The sequence below is a fragment of the Rhopalosiphum padi genome, chromosome 3 (assembly GCF_020882245.1).
Source record: "Rhopalosiphum padi isolate XX-2018 chromosome 3, ASM2088224v1, whole genome shotgun sequence".
NCBI classification, from domain to species: Eukaryota; Metazoa; Arthropoda; class Insecta; order Hemiptera; family Aphididae; genus Rhopalosiphum; species Rhopalosiphum padi.
In genome coordinates this window covers 8,057,843-8,083,310 of record NC_083599.1, presented here as the reverse complement: position 1 = coordinate 8,083,310, position 25,468 = coordinate 8,057,843, and the positions used below count along the sequence as shown (strand labels likewise).

At 25.7% G+C, this 25,468-nt stretch overlaps 1 protein-coding gene and 1 long non-coding RNA gene across 2 annotated transcripts; both read left to right on the top strand.

Annotated features, from left to right (window-relative positions):
• Positions 1–124: 124 nt before the first annotated feature.
• Positions 125–4,011, top strand: LOC132926369 (uncharacterized). Its single transcript, XR_009661422.1, has 4 exons — positions 125–242; positions 326–416; positions 2,034–2,238; positions 3,392–4,011. It is a non-coding gene; the product is annotated as an uncharacterized LOC132926369 (long non-coding RNA).
• An 8,926-nt stretch (positions 4,012–12,937) lies between these two features.
• On the top strand, positions 12,938–24,783 carry LOC132924762 (uncharacterized). The gene is given in 8 exon segments (XM_060989209.1): positions 12,938–13,414; positions 13,573–13,882; positions 23,644–23,863; positions 23,925–24,017; positions 24,020–24,140; positions 24,390–24,454; positions 24,516–24,742; positions 24,745–24,783. Coding segments are annotated over 7 exon segments (864 nt in total). The 5' UTR covers positions 12,938–13,414; positions 13,573–13,783.
• The last annotated feature ends 685 nt before the right edge of the window (positions 24,784–25,468 follow it).

The following is a 25,468-nucleotide window of genomic DNA, read 5'->3' as shown; positions in this document are numbered from 1 at the left end:
ATATGTATATATTTTATATCATACAGACAATAATATTAGTACTCCGTTTCGCGAGTGGAGGTAAACGAGCCGCACATCCATCTTATCTGCCGCCGTCAATAGTACGGAGGCCAAATTTCTTCCACTCTTTACCGTCTGACGATTACGTATGCGAGCAGATCTTTGCCGACCGAAAGTTTTACGATCGTGACCAAACGGGCGAAAGTGGTGTGAGAAGCGCATCGACCAACGATGAAATACGTGTAGGTAGTTAGTAGATCTCATTAAAAACGGACTAGCATGTTGTGTGATATCATTAATTAATAATTATTTATTATAATTATAGATTGCTCAGTAGCAATGCTCACTGTTATAGAAAATAATAATATGTTGCACGAGAGTTGAGTTCAATTGACTGCCATTATGTAGCGATACGGGTAACGATATAATAATAATTTATACTCGATAATAAATACAATATTAATTATGTTTTATTTTTGGTTGCAATCGGTCGACTAACGATCACGACAATCATAATACAAATTACAATGTTGTAACTTTTATATATTTTATTTCATCACGCACCAAGCACATTTGTGCTGTGGCTAATTCGGATACTATAATATTTATTGTTTATTTATAATTGATATTTGAATTTATTCATATAAAGCACCTATACAAGTAAATTATAGTATGATGATCAGAAATTGTAAACAAATAATAGTTATTTAGTTTTGTAGATTGTAATTTATTTAAAACAACCTATGTCCTATAAGGCTATAACATGTAATTTTGTAATAACAGATGGCAGATGATATTTAAAAAAATATAAAATAAATAAATAAAAACTGATAGTTTTCAAAATGTTTCAACTCAAAATAAATTTTCCTCTTTTTTAAACATAATAAAATACGTATTTAAATAAAGTAACATCAAACAAACAAATTTTTGCTATTTACAAAATCAAACATAGGTATTGACATTTTCAATAAAATTTGCTATCTCTAGTGCGATATTAGTTTTTAATTTACCAGTAGCAACAAGTATTAACTTTACGGCCGTACCTAACACGTTTGTACACAAAATTAATTTTTTACCTGTGATTTTGGAGATAATTTTATTTTTAGCATTTATATTTTATATATCGAAGACGATTTGTAATAAAGAGATAAAGATAATTATTTTTCTTCACTTGCTTACTGTCCGTTGCTTACGCAATTTATGGTTAATTTGCATGTTAACTAAACTTTTTGAAATTATTGATGGAAATTTGACTAATTGTAAAAATTGTTTTATACTAATTTTTAGTTTTTTTTTTCTTTAATATGGTTTAAATATATGTTTCAAAAACTTATTGTTTCCCTTTTATGTTTAGTAGCTTTCACAGTCGTATGCATCAGTTTTTTAATTGTTCATTTTTTAACAATAGATTTGGGGGAATTATTGATTCCGCCGGATACTGTTTATAATATTTGCACATCGATTCCACCGGACACTGTTTATGCTTCCCCCCCCTTGTGTATTTATTTTAAAATATATAGACCTACATAATATACAATATATATTAATAAAATGATAATAATAATTGTATATTTCAAAAATAGAATGTATAATCTAATTAATATAAATGTAATTACTTTTGGTAATATTTGGACACATGTTTTAAATACCAGTGAAAAGAAGAAAAGTGAATATATATAATATTTACTTAAAAATTGTAGTATCGTTCAAATCATTTGATAAATGTTTAATATGTACTTACATTGTTGTTTTTTGTTAAAAGCACTATTTTTGCTAATTAAAAATAAAAATAATTATTTAGCGAAGTTAAAATAATTTTATACAATTTAGACTATACATTTTATAAAATATTCACAATATATACGTATTAATTAGAAATTAAAATATACATTTTAGTATTTTACTATTTTAGTTTTGAATTATAAAATTATTATCATCATTTTATACATTTATTAATACAGTGAAACCTAGAATACCTCCAATATATACATAGGTAATATTATAATATAATATAAATACGGTTCGACTCGCAGACTCATACCCGATCCAATTGTTGGAGCAATTGAAATAGATGGAAAACTAACGTTCATAAATTAAAATATGGAAGAATGCAATGGGAAAGTAAATTTGATTAACGCTAAAGAGATCTATGAAAGGTGGTTTAACATTGTAATGGAATACTTTCGATTACGTCTATTTTATACGTCACCTAATGGTGCAAAACGGAATAAACCTAAGGTAAATCTGGATCCATATAATTACTTAAATTTGTATATATAATTGTTTTGTATGAACTTATTTAATTATCTATACATAATTTAATCTTATTGCCTTAGTCAATCACTATGACATTGTCCTGATAAACACATTTAATAGGTATCTATTATACGGCTCTATAATTCAGACAAGTACCTATCAAAAGAATACTTCCATTTTTATGCATGATTATTAACTTTACTTTTAACATTGTTATGAAATCGCGATGCTAATGTAGCTATATCTATTGTGTGCTACAAAAACTACGAGGCATTCCACATATTAAAACTAATAATCAAGTTAAGTTTGTATAACTATAGGTATATAATACCAATTTTTACTCTTCAAACAAAGATTTAAAACTGTGAATGCTAGAAATTGTTAAAAAAAAAAATTTAATGAATTTTAGAAGATTTCAAAAAATACAAATAATACTACACATTTATGCATTGAGAACCTTAAAATATACATTTCATGTTCACTTAGAATAATAAAAAATATGTTCTTATTCCAAATACTGTACACTGATTCTTTAATAAATTTAAAACCATTTTATTTTGGTTAAAATTTAAAATTTGGTCATAGACATCAACTTTAGACAACCTAAGTATAATGTAAAGAAATTGGTTAATGATATTTTTGATTATAAAACATCATTAAGTTAAATAAAATTGCCTTTTCCAGTTATGAAACATTTACATGGGAAAAACTGCATGACCAAGTAAACAAATAAACCGTTAAAAGCAATCTTTATTTTAGAATTATATTAAAAAAATTAGTTACTCGCCAATAATCAAAAAAATTTAAATATCAAGATTTAAACAATAATAAATTACTTTTGTATTATATTTTTGATAAATCTTTCCTAATATGTGAATCATATCTTCAAATATAATGTAACTATAAAATGCACCATACACTTTTTCCGTGCATTCATTGCTAAATAAATCTTTACTTACCCTTGTCACTGCATATGCTTATGAAAAATAAAAATGTATGCAGGCCGGACAAATATTGAATTAAAATACTTAACATGTTTGCTTATTTTACTTACATTAAATATTTCATAGAATTTTGTATAAGATTATGAATATTTGTTTGTATATTATTATAATTATATTTTATTCTGTTTCAGATCCTGAAAGTTTTGTATTTTTTGAAAATTAATATAAGCTATATACAGTTAATTTAATAATGTAAATAATTTTATAATTTTATCAAATTTAGTGTAATTTTAATATTAGTTAATAAGCCAAAATAAATTTTTGTTTAAAGAATTTTGTATTTTATAGAAAATTAATAGCTGTATTTATAGCTCATCTTAATAATGTAAATCATTTGATCATTTTATGAAATTTATTGTAATTTTAATATTATTATTTCAAAATGGACTTAAAACATTTCTTTAAAAGATATTTTTTTTTTTTATTGTTTATTTAATACTCTTAGTATTTTTACAATATAACTAGTTTATAAGTTTATAGATAGGCAATGTAATACAATATAGAAGTATCGTTTTCAACAATTAAACGATTTAAACAAGAATTATACAGATTTTTAAATATTAGTATAGTGATAGGCACTATATATTTAAATGTAGTTTTTAGTCATTTGATTGGTCCTCTTGGTCTTTATATAGAAAGACAACTCGATGTAATCGTGATTTTAGCCTAGGCCTGTTGATTATATTTACAATTTTATAGTGGTGTAATATTGATTCTATGTTCAATCAATATACATAATACATTATTTCAACGTCCATTTAATTGTATGTACCTACTTAATTAAAAGCAGTATTGTATTCATTGCCATTGGGTTAACTGTCCACTACTTTTTTGTAACTGTTTACCTATGTTTGATTTTCAACATAATAGTTTAACCATTTTAAAGAACAAGATATTTTATCATTAATAGTCTAAAGTGAATCATTAATAGTCTAAAATGAAGTGTACAGGCCGGTATCATATTACTTATAATATGATAATGATTTTATATGATATAATATGCGCGCCTCGGTCACCAAAATACTTAGGACGCTCTACACATCGACTGACCAATGTGTGTTAATGTCTTATACCAGGCGTGCTCAACCCGCGGGTCGGATCCGGCCCGCAAAGATGTTCCAACCGGCCCGTGACCATTTTATAAAAATTAGAAATTTGTATAGGTGTAAAAAAAAATTATTATTTATAAAAAAATGTATTTTATTAAGTTTTTAAGAAAATATTTTACAATTTTTAATTTTTATATAAAAAAAATGCATTAGATTTTAGAATATTAATATAAATAAATTAGTGTAATAGATGCTACCTACAAATAAATAAATAATTTAATAATTTAAGTATATAGATTTTAGAATATTAATAAAAAAAAAATTAGTGTGAAATTTGGGCTTGTTAACAAAGAAGATCTAAGATTCCCTAAAAATATAAATTTAAGCATTTATTTCTACACTTAGTTAGCGAAATACCTAAATACCCTCTTCAGAAAAATAAAAAAATATGATAAATATTTACCTTCACAATTGACGTAATTGTTTTGATGTTTACTTTCTTAATGTCTTTTAATATTAAATTTTTTAAATACCGCCACAGTTTCGTAGCATATCAAACACATAGCTTTATTTCGATACTCGATAAAAAATAACTTAGACTCCAATTATCATTAAAAACACGGCATTCGGTATCAATTTTGCGCTTTTTATTTTGAGACATCTTAATGTGAACCTACAATTTCTAATGACGAAAATAAACTAACAACTACAGCGTGGAAATATTGAGAACTTTAAATACATACGATTTGAGTCATAAATTCGATAAGTGAACAAAGATAATATTATATCGGATATAATATATCCGATAAAATGTACAATAGATATACCTATGACTAGTCTATATTTTATCGAAATGAACATAAAAAAAACCCGTGAAGCATATACGGCCCGCAGTATAAATATAAATTTTGAATGTGGCTCGCAAGTTGAAAAAGGTTGGGCACGCCTGAGTCTTATACACTTATACTGTAATGTGTATATTTGTAAATAGCATTCAACAGGAAGTGGACAGGTTTGCCGAGAAAAACCTGCGAGTGCTAGTGTGTGGGCGGTATGTGTTTGTAGTATGTATCATGTGTTTATATTTGTGTGTGTGAACTTAGACTACTAAAACTGATGAGTAACTAAATAAAATGGTAACTCAGTAGTTATAGTCAAAATAAATGTATATAATATAATAAAATTAATAATAATTACGGCCCCTTTTGCCCAACACGTAAAATATAATAATTATAATTGCCAGTTCGGCATAACCAACAGTATATAATATATATGATTAAAATAATAATATAAAATTCAGTTTGTCGGTGCACGGCTGGCAAGCTACAACCTAAACCTATATAATAATTGCAAATATAATATAGAAAAACGAACGCCGATTTAAACCAATACAATATTTTGGCGCACACCGGTCCAATATTTTATTGACATTTTTTGGAAAATCTATAAACAATTGATAAATGGAAATATCTATAAAAAAAAACTCAAAAACATTTAAAATATTTAGTTAATTATATTATTTGTAAGAAATGCTTACATAAATATTTAATGAAACTTTCAAGTAACTACAATTATTTGTTTTTGAATCCCCCTCCCAAATCGTTTTTCCTGTTTTTTTTGAAAAATCCTAGGAATTTGACCTCCAAAATACAAACTAGATTCAATTTTCTATCAGAATACTCAAACCATCCTCAAAATTAAAAATTTTGGTATTTTTTCGACTACCCATCATGTATGAAGTGTATTTACAATACATACACAAACACACATCATTATAAAATCAATACAATCATCGCACTTCGCTCAAAATCAAAATAATTTCATTACAAATGTATTAGTTTAAATATTTATAATATGCGCGCCTCGGTCACCAAAATACTTAGGACGCTCTACACATCGACTGACCAATGTGTGTTAATGTCTTATACCAGGCGTGCTCAACCCGCGGGTCGGATCCGGCCCGCAAAGATGTTCCAACCGGCCCGTGACCATTTTATAAAAATTAGAAATTTGTATAGGTGTAAAAAAAAATTATTATTTATAAAAAAATATATTTTATTAAGTTTTTAAGAAAATATTTTACAATTTTTAATTTTTATATAAAAAAAATGCATTGGATATTAGAATATTAATATAAATAAATTAGTGTAATAGATGCTACCTACAAATAAATAAATAATTTAATAATTTAAGTATATAGATTTTAGAATATTAATAAAAAAAAATTAGTGTTAGCAGTTGAAACGCCTGTCGGTTAGCAGTGTTTGAAAATATCTAGATAATTGTCAACTCATTTATATTTATTTTAATCTAGATAACATTAAATTCTAGTTACATATGAGTACTTACTCGTATCTAGGTAGTTTATTTTAATGGATTAAAAAATAAAATTTGAAAATTAAAAATATATGTGTTATACACATTTTTTTATGTACCTATCAAAAATCTATTATACAGAAAACAAACGTTAAGTAAAATTTTTTATTATACCATGCATTGTGAAAATAATGGTTCTAGGATTGTTTAAGTTTGAAATGTTCACCCCTATTTATTAAGATGATATTTAAACGCTATTATAATTTTCACTTTAATTAGTGTATCAATTAAAACTTTCAATATATAGCAAAAAAAAAATAAACGTAAATATAAGTATGTGTTTATTTCGTTACATTTAATAGATATATTGGAATTTATTAATAATTAAAAACATATTTAATCCTTAATAAAGTTATTTTTATTTAATTATTAATTAATTTAACGTAGGTACAAATTGTTTAAATTAATTACTTATGCTATTTTAAATTGGAATAGAAACATAATGTAATAGGAAGGTATTTATCGCATTTTATCATGCATAATAAAATTAAACAATGTATCTTAAATCTTAAAGTAAACGTTTATGGTTAATCTTTATGACAATTTGATATCAAAATTAAATGATAAGAATTTTCCAATTTATTGAACATGTATACCTGAAAATAAAGTTGAGTAAATAAAGTTCAGTATCTGTTGCTAATAAGATAGGCACCAAAACAAAATTGTTTTGAAATAAATTAGTATTTTAACCTGATTATCACACGAGATTAAAATTATTATCTACTTTGAAAAATAGTAACAGATATATTATACATATATGTATTATATTATATACTTTCTGCACACGAACAAAATACAACTTTGAACAGTCAGTGTGTATAATTGTGGAAATAGTAAGTATAAAAACATATTTTTATCGAATAGGTTTATCTTAATGACTTTTGATATACTAAATATTTTATATCTATTTGAAAACCCCATCATTATCATTTAATGTGTTAGTATAAGTTTAGAATTTCAGCTCACAAACCAGTTTGGCTGTATAGTGCACGTAAAATCTTTATTACTTGCCTATAGCCTATATTATACTATATTAGACATTACAGAATTATTCATTAAAAAGAAATCCATTAATTGTTAGTAAAATAATGAACCTTGAAGAAATTAATAAATAATAATATTTAAAAAAAACCTGAGAACCGCGAAAGACCTTTAATACAAATATGCCGGGGACTAAATGTCTTATGGCTAATAACTCTCCGGGACAAAACGTCCCATCTTAATAATTGCCGGAGACGAAACGTCCGTAGACTGGTTTTTTGACGGTGACGAAACGGCAGGGGTGAAACGTCCGCGATCACTACTCAATCACAAATTTCCCAAAAGGAGAATTTAAAATGTTTGGGTTATTGTTATAATTTTCAATCATTATTGGACATTTTGAATAATCAAAATTGAGTTATGGAAATATTTAATAAAAGCAAATTATGTATCATACTAATATTAAACTTAATAATAGCTAGATCATACCCATAATTATTAATGATACTAATATGAACAGTTACTTAAATATTTTAATCTATTTTATTTAAAACTCAAGGTAAGTGCCAAGTGGTATTCTGCATCTTTATCAATCATACATATCTATATTATCTTCATCTTCTTCAGTAAATTCATCATTATTCATTTTTCTTTTGTCTATTATATTTTAAATAAATAATATTAAACATTTTATTTAAACTACATATAATTAATACAGTAAAATGTATTTAAAGTATCAATTATAACAAATTAACTATTAATTAATTGTACTGTATTATTGAATAAGAACTTTTCTTTCTTTTTAAAACTATTTTAGGAGCAGATTTTTTTGCAAAATTATATAGAAAGTATAATATATTAAATGCATTTTATATATATTTGTTATTATATGGTCTTGAAAAGCTAAGAAAATTAAATATAAACAATACATCTTAATAGATTTTAAAGCTGGAGGACTTTCTATTTGTTTCCTTTTTTTTTGTGACTTTTTTAATCAATAATCATATGGTCATTGTTTACATATAAATCTAAAAGAATAAAAGTATTCTTTTTTGCTTTAGCATGAACTTTTTCTAGGCTTCCTAAAAACAATATTTATTGTAAACTATATTGTTATGAAATAAAACAGTATTAAATATATGAATTTATGTATGTATAGGTTTGTTATCTACCTATTAACAAATATTTAAATCTTACCATATTTTCGTCCTAATATCCTCGCTGGTAACCGATTATATTCCAACTTATTTGGATATGATTTTTTTTTCCGTCAGTCTCTTTGAAATTAGCCCATGAACACGCTTTAGTTTTTCTATTATGTTATATTTAAGGCACAGATTCGATAGAATCTTCGTCCAAGAAATAAATAACAATGAACATTTATAACTTTGTGATACCTATTGAAGTAAAGTTTAAACAATATAATGTATAATAAATATATTTATTGAGATGTAACATGTAACCAAATTAATATTATGTAGTTTTATAAATATCAATTTTTAACAGAATAAAAAATAACTTATAACAATTAATTAATACTAATATCTTATAAATCTAAATGTCCGCCATCCTCACCCCCGGGGCATGGCAGAAACCTACGGGTGCCCCATTCGAAATTCTGCCAAAACAAACACACACGTGTTCCATAACCCCACAGTTCCAAACCCTACAGTACCACAACCTACAGCTAATGACCTCAGTTGTCGAAGCTTAAAAAAAAAAAAAAATCTAAATGTATTGGCTTTTAATACTATAATATTATTGAAATATGCCATACAGGTAACCATGTAAAATATTAGAAACTAATGATTATAATTTATAACTAAGCTACCTATTTTGTATTATATTGAAAATAAAATATTCAATTTATAAGTAACGCAATTCGATTAGATTATAAATTATTAATTTAAAAACTAGGTACCTATGAAAAAAAATATTGTTTATTAGAATAAGATAAAATTTAAGTAGGAATTAACTATTGGCATACAAATTGAATTTCCATTGTGAACCAGGAATAACATTTTTTTACGGATTTCACAACCTTCAAAGTATTTTAAATTTTCACCTAAATTTTGCACAATTAATATAATAAATATTATTAAATCTACTGGTTTTTCAGTGTTTTTTTTCCAAACGATTTTCTAATAATCATGATTTTGTTATTTATATAGTGCCCCCCTAACATTTGATTTTGCCCCTCGATTGCCCCCCTACTAATAGCTTAATGTTGAAAATATGTAAGTAAATAAAGAAATTTTAAATTATTAGTATGAAATTAATGTAGAAAACGGAGGAAATGTGAAGTTTTACTGTAGTACATTTGCAGTGTGATAATAATAAATTAGGTATCGAAAAAACGAAACGGCAAAAAACGACAAGGGTAAAAAACGACAATTGCATTTTACTTTAAAATTCCAAATATTAGTTAAAGTATAAATAATAATAACAATAAATTATAGTTATCGAATAGTACATAGGTATCATTGCATTAACATAATATATAACTTACATATTATTACTTAGGTATTTAATATAGGTATAAACATCACTAAATCAAAACCGTAATTTATTGTAAAAATTAATATAAATGTTAAGTTTATTTCAACAACGTGCTTTCGAATTTCTATATATATTTAAAAATAATTTTACTTATGACGGCAATTATTTTAATAACTTTTAACAAAAATTAACGTTTTTGACCTTGTCATTTTTGACCTGTCCTTTTTTACCGATTATCGAATAACCATACATAAATTTTCCAACAGAAAAAATATTCATCTGGTATCGACCCCCCAAAATATCTGGTACCGCCACTGATTTAATGTGTTAAAATTATTCAAACATTTGATAATTTCTCCAGATTTAATTAAAATATAACTCTCGCGATCAACTTTAGTATTTAATTTGAATGTATTTTTTGTTTAATTTATAATACTACACTATATTAATAATTTTTACTCTAAAATTACTTAAAAACATAAGTTTTTATATAAAAAAAAATATAAAAACGATATTTCACGGATAATATTTGTTGTGTGTAAATGTGTTTAGTCCATGTTGCGCATGGGCTAGATAGAGAAAACAAATTATACGCTGGTCGCTGTGCTCTTAAGATGACGTTATACTCGCAATACTCGCATGTGTTGTCACTTGTCTCCGTCTTACAAATGTAAGACATGGCAAACACTGTTTTGCATGGCAAAAAACCAAGGAGGCTACAGCAAATAACTAACAAACTAAATTTTCACCATATAATAATGAGAACATTGGCTGTGAAATAACGTTTTTATTTTTTAGATATAGTAACTAAAAAAAAGTTATTGAAGTTCAAAAATAATGGATATTGAAACAATAAGAAATTTTTTCGTATAAATGATATAAAAAAAATAAAAACGATAGGTATTTTACAGATAATGTTTGTTCGAAATTGCTGCTCGAGTGCAAATTCCCACGGTCGATGACCGGTTCCCGTACGCACGGAAAATACAATCTCCGTGAACTTTTACGTCCCCCCACTCTATCACAGTGCTTTTGACGTCCACGATCGTCGACGTCGCCGTGGGAGCCAGTCGGTTGTCTTTTGCAGTCACCCGGGCTTGTCGGACACACTCCGGTCGCAGTCTTACGTTTCCGCCGCGAATGCTTCTCGTTATACTGTCAAGTGTTGTCGCGGTCCACCTTTGGTGACTTGTCGTAGGCGTTCGAATACCCGGAATCAACGCCCGTCGTTAAATTGGAGTGGTATAAGTCACCACGTTATTGGTCCTCACAATTACGCGATTGAATAATCCATCGCCACGTTGTTGTATTGTCGGCCTTTTACGAAGCCAGTCGGACATCCGCAGGTATTTGAATAATATTAATTATTATACTACATCCGCGAGTGCTGCATATAACATAATAATAACTTTGCCGCCCGATCTACGCGTCGTCGAAACAGCTGGTACGTGAAGTGCGTATTTATACATATATAAATATATTGTAAAGTTCGCACTCGCCGCCGTTGCAAGGTCGTTGATCTCGAGAGCCATCAGCTGTTACACGCCTATATTGGCTATACATCGCCGTGGGGCCGTCGTCGTCGTTCCAGCAAAGACTATTGCCGTTGTCAGGTTTACGTAATTTCAATTTATATATTTGTTGTTATTATTACATAATATTATATATTTGTGTATCTATTATTTATAAGCTAAGTTCTGGGCGCCTATTAGGTTGACCATTACATTGGTCGTAGTAAATTTAGTTAGTGGGTAGGAGGGTGGATTTGTTTTGAAACTTGCTCCTTGAGTTTTGAAGACTCAAGCCGCCACTGGCGCCCATATTAAAATATTGATATTGTTTTATAATTATTATTATATCATTTTGCGCACTGCCCTTTGCTGTATTTCATATATTTTATATTAAATCGGTAACCCTCATGTCGACACCACACTTCAACACTTGACAAATTCAGTCATCCCGGCCAAATGCTAGCCAATAGCTAGAGGCACAACAATGTTCTTAACTATATTATGTATCAATTATTTGAAGTCTAAATATTATCACTACAGCCTGAATGGTCCTATCCCGCGCAAAACAGCTTTTGCTGTTTTACATGTGTAAGACGGAGACAACACATTCGGGTATGGCATCCTCTTAACAATAATTGCAGCTATTTAAATAGTCCGATTTGTGACATTTTACGGTCAGTCATGAAACTTTAGAGTTTTACACTCTTTTATTTTCGGGTACCTACTAAATATCTACAATATAAATAATAATTATGGTAACAGGTAATAAATTATAATACAATAAAGTTATTGAATAATGCAGTGCTTGTGTACCAACTGTCGTCTGCAATGAGCGATCTGTTGTCTGTTTCAAGTTTTAAAGAAGGTTATACTTTAGTTTAGACTTACATGCATTTTACAATAATTATCCATGAGCTTTTTTAAAGGAAAATACTTCTTAATTTTGCATTTGACTACAGGAATACAGGATTGTCTATGCCAAGTATCTTTACAATGATGTATTCAAGGGCATCCTAAATTACAATATATTTTTTTAGTATTATTATTTGATTAAAATAATAATATAATAACAACCTATTCTTCACACGTAAGTGATCGTTTGGTCCGTGGTGAGCCGGTCGCGGTGTGCAGGTGTACGGGGCCATATCTTATGAGAATTACATAGGTATATAGTTATTTAGGTAAATTGAAAAAATATTTCAGTTACATAAATAAAACAAAAATTATTTATAAAATATTTTAAAAGTAATAACATATTATTACGATATCACAAAAGAAATAAAATTACACATTCATAGCTGTGACACATGAGCGACGGCAAGCTTAATAACTATTATAAATTATTAGTTTTTAATTTATTAGCCTAAAACTTAATACCAATACCTACCTATTACCTAAACACGAATCTGCGTCGCCTGTCAACGATCGTTATCGAAAGAATGCCCATCGGCCATCATAGTCGCCGTCTATAACAAGAGGGAACCGATACGAATTTTCGAACAATAATAGCGTTATGATCAAAAATAATATTAATCGACGGGATATCCAAAAGAATATACAAAATCTACTATAATAGTCTAATCGCTGCTGGCATGTTGCATGTTATTTGGTTTTATTTTTATTCTTTGTAGATGACATTGTATACGATACTAAACTATACGCGATGTCGTGATAGATACCATTTCTTTCTTTTATTAGACGTTGATTGAAGAATATAAACTGCTGTTGTCAACTAGTGGTAAATATTTTTATTATATTTAAATTTATTATAATTATAATACAATAAAATTGTTTCTTTACATTTTATATTATTATTTAAGACCCTTGTAAGCCACATATATTGGTGTCGGTATTTAGATGAAAAATAAAAACATTGCAATTTTTGTTCAAACCTAGCTATTGGAAAAAGAGCCCCGCTAATAGGGTCCCGCAAAGGCTAGGACCGGCTCTGGGCCGATGTATGGTGATATGGAACGACGGATAGGTCAAATAGGTATATTACACAACACTTTTCTTTTCTGTCGGAAACGCACGTTACACTTTTATTGGTGATTGAATGTATTTGTATGTCCAACGACAATGCAAATAACAATAACAAAGACCAGTTATGACACTAGTGGAAAAAAATACACATTGCCACAATGATATTGCGGCGTTCATAGTACGAGAAAAAAAAGTAGTCGCCGATCTCAAGGTTGTAGCCAAGGTAAGGTATGATTATTATTATAATTATTGAATGGAGTTATATAACATGTTTTTTTAGTAAAAAAAAAGTTATACAGTCTAGGATCTTAATAAATAGGGGTAAATATCACCCTAGAATAATCCTAAACAAATCCTAAAATAACTATTTTCAATGTTATAGTCAAAAAACTGAAAATTGTAATGTTTCTAACATTACTCAAATTTGTCTTTCTCATTTTCTTTATAGAAACTTAAGCTACCGTATAAAATAAATAACTTAGTTAATAATGCACACGGGCTGCAAACCTATGAGAAGTTCTTTAGTTCTTAAGATAATAAAAACAATAATAAGTTAATCGTTTTATAAAGGCTTTTTTTTCAATTCACTTACTACAATAAAGGTATAGTCAAAATATAAATTTGATTAAAAATAGTTTTTTCTTTATCTGATAAATTAAAAAAAAAAAATCATAATCTTCAATGTACCATTTTTGTCCATTTTACATATTTAAATCTTTTTGCAAGTGTAAAAAATAATAAAAATAAAATTAGTTGCTTTGATTTGAATTTAAACAACATTAATGATATATTAAGAAACACTGAATCCTGTACATTATTGTACTCCACATATTGAATAAATGTATAAAATAAGTTAACGCACACGTGCTGCGAACCTACGAGAAGGGTCTTCTAGATGGCAACCAATATTTTTATCATTGAGCCAATCTTCATATTTTCCCGGTTGTAACCTCCTTACAAAGGTTTTCATGTTAATTTTCAATGTCCTTACAACAATGACACAGTGTAGCCTTTTCCCCATACTCTATCCAACGGGGCGATGCAAAGTTTGTGGATTCAGCCATATTAAACCATTTAAACCCATAGTTGAAACCAGCATGATACCCATATGGAAAAGTTACTATAAACTCTCCTTTCTCTTGTGTTATCTAAAAAAATTATAAAGAAACAATTAGAATATTTTAACAACATTTTCTATTTACAATCTTTTATCTTGTCAAATGGAACATTGGACTAGCTAATGATTGTGGAGATATATTACACATTTTATGTCTAAGAGTGCTGGACATATTGAAAAGTCTGCAGAAAAAAAGCTATTAGCTACTCTTTCAAACCGTCGTTCTGGTGGTATTTCATACCTTAAAAAATATAATGCATATAATAAAAATCACTTAGGATAAAGCATATAAAAGTTACCATGACTTTGGGCTTCTTTCATAAATATAATTTATACTGTATAAATAAATATCTTCAGTATGCCATGAAAATGACGTTTTCCACATTCCAAAATAGAGATAGGCTGTATTGACCCCATCAATTTTAATTTCACAATCATGATCAGCGTAATCCAATACTGTGCCCAGTTTATTAATATTCCATACCTTAATTTAAGAATACATGTAATTTTTTTAATTAAATATAAATTTAGAAATATTCCCATGTATTGAACACTTACTTCAACATCTTTATCTGTAATGCTTCCTGACACATCTGCACCATATATTGTACATTTATACACTATATTTTTCGAATATTTCCTTTCAAGATCGGCATAATCAAAATAATATGGTGCCTTATATTGTTCTGACTCGGCCATTTGCTTATATTGTGCTACTGTCATGGCTTTCTTTTGAATAATGAATTGTTGGAATACCCCGGTTTTACCTCGGACTTCTTAAAATAATAAAGCTTGTCAAATGGAACATTATGATTAGGTAACATTTGTGGATATTTAGTAGACATTAATTTATGTATAAGATATGCTTGACATATTGAAAAATCTGAAGAAAAAAGGCCATTAACTACTCCTAGTATAGACATAAATAGATAGTATTGGTTCTTCTACATTATGCATCCATTCTATATTTTAACTGATTTATAACAATCTTCAAAAAATGTTTTTTGTACTTCTCAGATTAAATACTACTTTGTAGAGTGGGAAAAACATGACGATGGTAGTGTTGGCATTGATATATTGGTCAAACAGTGATAAAATTGTATCATTAAATGATATTCAATGTTACCAGTGTTTATAAAAACTTCAATTATGCTATGAAGCTATGTATTTTTTTTTGTGGGTTTTAATGTTATCATAAAATATATATATGTATTTTGTAAATTAATGTGATATATAAGTATCTATACAAATACCAATTGTTTAATAATCATCCAGACTTAGATCAGTTAGATCAAATACTTTTGAATAGTGTTTTACATAAATACTCTAATACTGATGGAAAATAGTATTCTGAATAAAGTATTTAAAGTGTTTATTATGAAAGTATTCTCAATACTTATTATTCTATATACTAAAAAAGATACTTGTCTTCGAATAAATTTAAAATTATAGTATATATAAAAGAGATATTATATTTATATATATATTTTATACATACTTTTGATAATTTATGATTTACACCATAACAATAAATATTAAAATAAACAATTTAATTTGAAGACTGTTGTAATAAATAATTCGAAATATTTTCATTTTATAGTTTATTGGAATTTTGACAATGTTGTTTATGTGTATGCATTAATGTCTGTTGATGTAAGAGAGGTAAAGTCACTAAAAATTCTGAAATATTTTAAATGCTCCTTAAAATTGCCACTTAATTTATTATTGAAGACTAAAGAAAGAGAAAGATTTTTTCAAGTATTACCAGTTATCCAATTTAAATTTTTTCAAAAACCTTTTTATTATGAAAAATATTCTATTTTAACAACTTAATAGTACATAAATAATAAAATACATAATATATACATTATACAATATTTTAAAAACTATTTGATTTTTGAATACCTAATTTAAAAAAAATATTCAAGTAAAAAAATTGTTTTTATAATAAAAAAAAAAAGTTATGTTAAGTTTCTACCAATGAATTCTTTATATTAAGTACCTACCTATAACATAAGAATTTTGTAATGAATGTAATTCTTATGTTGATTTTTTCCGATAGAGAAAAATACATTCATCTCCTTCAAGATCCAAGCTCTCCATTGTATCCATGTACTTAATTTTATCACCATCTAGCTCCAATGTAAATGAGTCTTATTCAATCCCTAAAACTTCTTTTAGTTTCATATACATAATTGCCATTTTGTCAGTTGTTCTCATTTCTATATTTATTGGTGTGCCGGCCACTTGTTTTATTCGATATGTCACCAATTTTTCTTTAGCTTGTGGAGCATAGGGTGAACACTTAGGGTTTTCACAAAATCTTTTATGGTCTTCTAAAAATTAAATAAGACAATTATTACAATTTATTATAAAATTAAAATAAAAACTAAAAATGTACCCTATTATTGTTTAAATTTTTGAACCTAATCTTTACATTAATAATTATAGAAAATATAGTGATAATCCATGGTATAAACTAAACAATCTTTTGTAGATTATTTAGGTAGAAATTAATTTAATTTAATGCTAACTAAAATAAAATTATACATGGTGACTTGATCAATGGAATAAATAGTTTAAGACTATTATCAAAAAATAAATAAAATTTATATAAGTTTGCATTCTGTATTATCATTATATGACACAGTGGTCACTCAACTATTATTTTACTCTAAATACTATAATACCACTTTAACATTTTTATTTTCGGATTTTCACTATATTGTTTACCTTCCACATTGTATAAACTGTAACGTCTGTAACAAATATAACAACAATACATAATTTCACTGAAAAAAAAAAAAAAATTATATTAAGACCTTACAATGCATGTTGATTACCATAACTTAAATATAATATTCATTTTCATTTTTATTAGGTTTTCTAAATAATACCTTTTTTGAACTGATAAGAATGTTTGTAAAAAAAAATTGTACCTATTCTTCATTGAATAATAATATATGATTATTAAAAAAATAATTAGAGATATTATTTAGATAAATCTAAAAAATCTAATTAAATACGTAAGTGAAAAAAATGAATTTATAAATAATAATTTTTATTAGAGATATAGATGTGATAATAGGGTTAGGTTATTTAAAATATGAAATATAATATTAATAAAAAATAATATACATTTATTCCATACAATTTAATATTTATAAATATAATACTCAATACGCGTGTATGATCGGTATTGGTCTGAAAGAGCACTTGTTTTATCAATGTAGGTATACCTAACACTCAAACAGTAAATCTTATTGGTACGCCATAAATTTAATTACAACAAAAACCCCACAATAATAATTTTATAATTATTTTTTTTAACCATAATAATATCACCAGAAGTTGAGCTACAACAGTTATAGTAATTATAATAATAATATTAAATAAAACAAATTATTAAAAATAAATTTTATAGAAAAATGTGTTTCAATTCTGTCGTAAATAATATTGTAGTTTGGTTTTTATGCATAAATATGTATATATATACTCTATTGTTGAAGTAACAATAAAATAATACAAAAATAGTCAAATTAGTTAAAATAAGTAGGTACAATTTTTTTTCTAAATATCGAGGACCAACTTGTGATAAAAATTGAATGATATCGCATTTGATTTGTTTCATACTTTATACATTGGATATCAAGTGGGTCACTTTGACTTATGTTAAATTTGAATTTAATGATATATCATTGTACGTATACGAAAAAAAATTCTGATAGAAGACAGTCTAACAGCTTATATCAGCAAGTGATATGTTTATATGATATATAGCTATTAAATTAATTGATTTTACTTTTAGAATCATAGTAGAATAATATAATTTTTTCCAAAAATATTGCATTTATATTATTATTAGTATTTAATATATTATACAATTATTTATATTAATTCCATATTATTATAAATTACATGACACAACATTTAATAATATCTATAAGTAAATACCATAAAAAAACAAAACATATTATAATATATGTTATTATTATTAATATTACCATATTAGATAATATTTTAAAATAAATCAAAAAAGTTATGTGTATAAGACGTATAGTGACATTCATAATAATATAAAATAGGTACATAAAAGTTTAAATTGGGTATGACGAATAATGTTTTTAAACTATAATAAAATAATAAACATACTTACAATTATTTTTTGTTTATATAAGTAGTTTCGTCAAAATTTGAACTTAAAATGTCTAAAAAATTTAAATTCAAAAAATTATATACAAAACGGAAAATTTTTATGCATTTTTAATTAAAAAATAGTTTTTTATATTTTCGTAATTATAAAAAAATATTGTGACAATAGATTTTTGATAATTTAATTTATAAATTAACAACAAATGAAGCTTTGTGTTAAATTTTCAATCTTATCTACCCAGAAATAATTTTTAATCAACACCATTTATAAAAAAACTAAAACAAATTGAAACTTTTTAATGCCTAGCTATATAAAAAGCTTAAAAATCATTTTATTGTAAATAACATAAAATAATATACACATCTGGTAAAAATAGAAAGATATAGAATTATGTAATTTGTACAAGGTAATGAACTTTTAATTATTTTTAAATCTTAACATTAAAAAAAAACATGATTTACTACACAATTACTTACAGTATATAAAAAATAAAATTGAAAATTTAGCTAATATATATATATATATATATACTAACACTGGAATACAATGAATTAACCTAACTTAACCTAACCAAACTAATTCTACAAGATTGTGCATATAGGTAATAGGTACATGTATTTTTATTTTTGTTCAATAATTGATTCACAATTAATAAATCTTGTGTCTTGGAACTTTTTGAAAATAAGAATAGTATAATTCTGAAAAAAAAAATTAAATTAAGTTCATAAATAAAATGGTAACTGCATACAATATTTGATTATTCATATGAGTAAGATTAGTTCACAAAAAAAAAAAATAAACAATAAATATACTTAAGCTAAATAAAAACAGTTCATATTTACAGGCACTTTGTTTAATGAACCTAAATAGTGAATTGATCAAATTGTACAAGATAAATATAGATAATACTAACAAGGATAACAATTAGCATAGAAATAATGTGAATTTTATTTAATTCATCTAAAGTGAAAAAAAATATTTAAACTGTTATTGATAAAAAAAATGTAAATAGGTAGTAGATAATAAGGTAAGAATAAAAGTCATTGAAATTGAATAATATGTAATGCTAAATCAAATATTTTCATTCACATAATCTAACAGAATGTTTCTGAAAATGAAAACTATTCAAAAATAAATTGATTTTTTCCTATAATTCCATAACACATTTTGTAAACTAGGTTCGACTTGATTGCTGATACTTAAAAAAAAATTGAATAACTATTTATTATTAAATAGGGATGATGCTCAACTGCCTATAACTATAAAAATATTATAGTACTTGAGAAAATCGCAAAAAAATATTTACATACATTTTGTATGTATGAAATATAATATTGGCAATGTTATAAATTGTCATATATATACCGCGGTATATTGGAGAACCAAGTAATGTACCATAACCTTCGATCTCGCTTATGAATTTCACCAGTAAATTATTATTACTATAATAACAAAAAGATAAATTAAAAAATGGCTTATTTATTTTAATTTGTTTCAGTTTACCTAATTCTTCTTATTATGGAAAACACTTGGGTAATTGAAATCGAATTAGTGGTTCACTTAACAATAACGCACAACCAAAAATCTTCGTTAAATAAGATTGCCATGTATATCGTAAACTTTTTCTATGATTCATAGTCCTGTAACGGTCGTAGCAATATACATGTCTGGTATTTCAAGTTTAGTACTCAATATATACAATTCAAATTGCAGAAATACTAGCTAAAATAATAAATAAATGCTTAGTTGATGTCTTATAGTTAATAGGTATAAATTATTAACTGAAAAACATTACAAACCACTTAATAATGATGCAAAAGCATTAAACAAAGTGTAATTTCCTCAAGTCTATGAAAAGTAGGAGTAGTTAAAAGAATGACTGGAACATCTGCAACGAGTTTAATAGTGAAAGTGAATAATAATAATAATAATAGTAATATTATTATGTATTCGACAAATGAATTCCATATTCAAAAAGTATGTCAATTATTCTTACCATGTTGATGACCATTGATATAACATTTGGTTTGTGAAAATGATGGCTAGTTTTTCTAGTGTTAGCATAATTTGTGGAAAATGATTTTAGATAAATGTTAATGTTATAAATAATTACATGGCTCTGATAACAGCATATATTCCAAATACTTTATATGATTTAAGTGATTTAACACATTTTTGATTTAAACTTTACTGGACAATATATATATATATATATATTTTAAACAATACTCATTTTTGTAATTAATTTAAAAAACAAAAACCATTGGATCTTAGTATGTTTATCAGTATATTTAATTGCAATTTAGAATGATTAGACGGATCAGATGGATTTTATGTCCCTTATTGTCAAAATAATGGTTATGATTGTGCGTACTGCGTACCGTAACTGCGGAGGTACTTGGCGAACTCTGCCACTTTTTTATAAAAACAGATTAATTTGTTTAACGTGTTTAGACCACTTCACGTATTAAATATTACTGAATATATTATATTGATTTTAATATAAAGATTTATTTATTATGCATTTACTATACTCGTAATAAATGCGTCAATGTCGTGAGCTTCCACATTTACATCAACTAATTTTTTCCTCGTTAACTCATATGCGATTAGTTGACGAAATGAGAGCATGTGTGCTTGTGAAAAGTTAAAAACGGCGTCCCTGGCTAAGTACTCCACATATGTACAAAGAAATACACCACAATCATAACTATTCTTTTGAGTAGGAATGTTAGTTACATTTATAAAAGACCATTCTTTTGAATTTAATGGCGTTCCTCTTGAATGTAAATGTACATAACTCAAAAACTCAAAAAATGTTTTTAGGTAGAAAATACCATCTCCTTGCAGACTATCATAATATTGCATTTGTTTCAACTCTAAATTCATACATACCAAAACCCATTACCCAATGAGCCATAGTAGTTAAATTAATAGGGACTAATATTTTTGTCTTCGAAAACAAATCTAATTTCCTTGTCCACTGATAACTCAAATAATATCTTTCTATACACAGATTTACATACAAATGTGTGCTATATATATAAACATTTGAATTACGCTTATTAATAAGTTCCAAAAAATTATTTATTACATGATCATTTAGATACAACTGAGTAGGGTCAAAAAAACCGCTGCCACTAGCCATACTGGTATATACGTATACTGGTATATAAGTATAATATAGATGTCCACGAACTAAAATCATAAAAAAATAATTAATAAACAATTTAATTGTACTAATTATTATAAAACTTATGGCATTACAAACAGTTAAAACTATTATAATATTAAATTTAAATTATTTAAAATAAAATATAATATTCATCAATTTTATAATTGGTGTTCTAAACTAAAATCAAAATTAACTCAATATTAAAAAGAAGAAGATGAGTTTATTCTTAGATGTGATACGTTGTTTGGTGAAAATTATTACATAGACTGTCAGAATGGTGTATCAATTTTAAGCAATGTGCCAAATTTTAGTTTTTTTTTAGATACCTCTTTTGATTACATGCACCTCGTTAGTATTGGAGTTATAAAAAAATTGGTAACTTTATGGCTTGAAGGGTCACTTACAGTGCGAATAGAATTATTTGTAGTTAAACAAGTATCTGTACATTTAAAAGAAATTTAAAAATTTACTCTAAGTGACTTTGCAAGAGTACCAAGAAGATTAACAGAATATAGACATTGGAAAGCAACAGAATACTGACAATTCCTTTTGTATACTTGTCCAGTGGTTTTGAAATAAATTTTAAAACCAGATATTTATAATAACTTTATTGTATTACATGTAGCTACATCAATTGGCAAAATCTGAACAATTTATCAAATATTCTGATTCAGAAAAAATTTTTAAAAAAAATGTATATATATCAGTTTCAAAATGTATGTGGAAAATTCTTTGTATCTCATATAATATTCATAATTTAATGCATTTAGAAAATGATATTAAAAAATTTGGGCCATTAGATATGTTTTCTGGATTTAAATTTGAAAATAACATAAGATTTTTATTAAAAAACTGTTGAAAAACCATGATGATCCATTGCAACAGGTTACAAAAGAGTATTTAGATTGAGAAACATTATATATTCAAGATTAACAAAAACTTTCAGTTACATTTTTTATTAAACATCACAATTGGCCTCTTTCAGAATTTTTTTCAAACCTAGATATCCAACAATATTTCATTTATTCAGATTTAACAAGTGATAAATTAAATAGGTAATAGTTTTTGTTTATTGAAAAATAATAGCGCTAACGCAGCGCGTGTACATAAATAATATTGTTTTATATACAAATTTATTTTATTTTATTGGGTTTAAAATAAAAACTATAGAATTCAATTTATATTCAATACCCTGTCTATCTAAAGATATGACCAAAAATTGTATTTATGACAATTATAATTTTAATGTACATGAAAAACTTTTTGAATTTAATGTTTCTGATATAAAATGTAAATTATAGCTAATGCAATTTAAAAATAAATATGTTTTTTCCTATTTTACAGACTTTATTGTATGATTAAATAAGTACTCATTAAGTATCAATTCAGAATTAATTAATAGTTTTACTATATGTGCATAAATATTATATTATAATATAAATATCATTATATGTTACAATAATATTAGTTTATTAATATTAGTATGAATAAAATAATATTATGTCGTAAGTATATACTATAACTTTTATTGTATTACAGTTATATTCAATAATGGAATTCTCTGTAGTTGAATTTGATGATGGAATTCATCTTGTTTCATCATCTTTGGTGGATACTACCAAATTAAATTTTTACTGGCCACGGCCACATGTTAGGAAAGAAAGTGTATTTCGAAAAATGATGGTTTTACACATTGCTTCTAAACAAAATGATCCATCATGGTCTTTATATCCTATCAATAGAGTTATAAGTAGATATTGTATGTATAAACTATACAAAATGTTTTTATTACAATCAAATATAATTATACTGCTTTTTAGCAAAATACAAAGAAAGAATGTACAAATTAAAACTAGCAGAAAAATATTCTGATATCGACAGCTCTAATGAAACAACTTCAAATGATCAAAATAAATATCCAAAATTGCAGAATGTCCTAGTACCAATGAAGCAGCACATAGTGAAGCTACAATATCAAAATACCCACTATTTCCTACAGTTGATGAAATTATGAGTATTCTGGAATATAATAGTCAGTAAAACTTGTGCAACTATTATATTTTGTTGTATATTATTTATTATAATATAAAATGTATATAATCCAATATCTAACATTATGTCTTAGCTGATTCTCCAGTGTTATTTGAAAATACTAATATTATTTTGGCACCTATAACAACTACATCGGTTTAAAATAAATGTTGGTATATAGGTAGTATAAATTAATTAAGTTATAAAAAATCTTAAATGTATTTTTTAAATATTAGATGATACCTGCAAGAATAATACACAACACTTATCAATTCTACTAATAAAATAATTGATACTAAGAAAGCGGTAGGAAATAAAGGTACCTAAATAATTAGTATGGCCTTGGCGATAACTTAAATATATATATTCGTTTATTTTAGAATTAAATTCAAAGAATGTATATAAAGTTATATCAAAATTGAGCACTAAAATTGAATTAATATGTGATGAAATTTTTGAATTAAAGCAATTAATTATTGGACTGACCAATAAAAATAATTTATCAAGAATCTCTAAAAATGTAGAAGTTAATCATGTTATTGTTAGATCATTTGAAGAAGACTTACCTAAATACACTGAAGAATGTTTAAAAGAAATCGAGAACAAATATTATTAACAGATAATTCATACTTTATGTCAATGGTATAAATATTAATGAATAATATAAAATATTATATAATGTACAGATTATTTTTTTACTATTAACATTTTTTTAAATAAATGTAGATTTATTATTGTATTATATGTAACTATTTATTCAATGTATCAGATATAAAACTTCAACATAAGTGTGTATGAAATTGTTGAAAATGGTGTATCAATTTTAAGCAATGTGCCAAATTCTGTCAATGAACTTCCTACAAGCACAAATAGTACAATAATTTAAATACAATTTAAAAATGTTTTTGTTAAAATTAAAGGACTAATGGTTTTAAAAGAAATTTTGTAAATACTTCAAGATGACAGTGGTAATTTTAACGATTTCTATTCCAATTTACTCACTGGAAGTATTAGCAAATTTAAAATAAAATAAGCACTAATAACCAGTGTTGACATTGAACACAGTTTTATCATACGGCTTCCTAATAATGTTGTATGCATCATTTAAGTAATCCAGCAATAAGCAAATTTCGGATTCATAAAAATTTACTTTTTTACTATTACTATCATACAGAGTTATTGTTATATTTAATAAATCTATGTGATTAAAATATGACAATGTATATATATATGTATAAAGGATAGTTCATAATCTTATAAGATTTTTTTTTATGTAAATTGTGTAACTGTGAGAATAGAATATTTAATATTACTTATAAACTAGCATTATTAC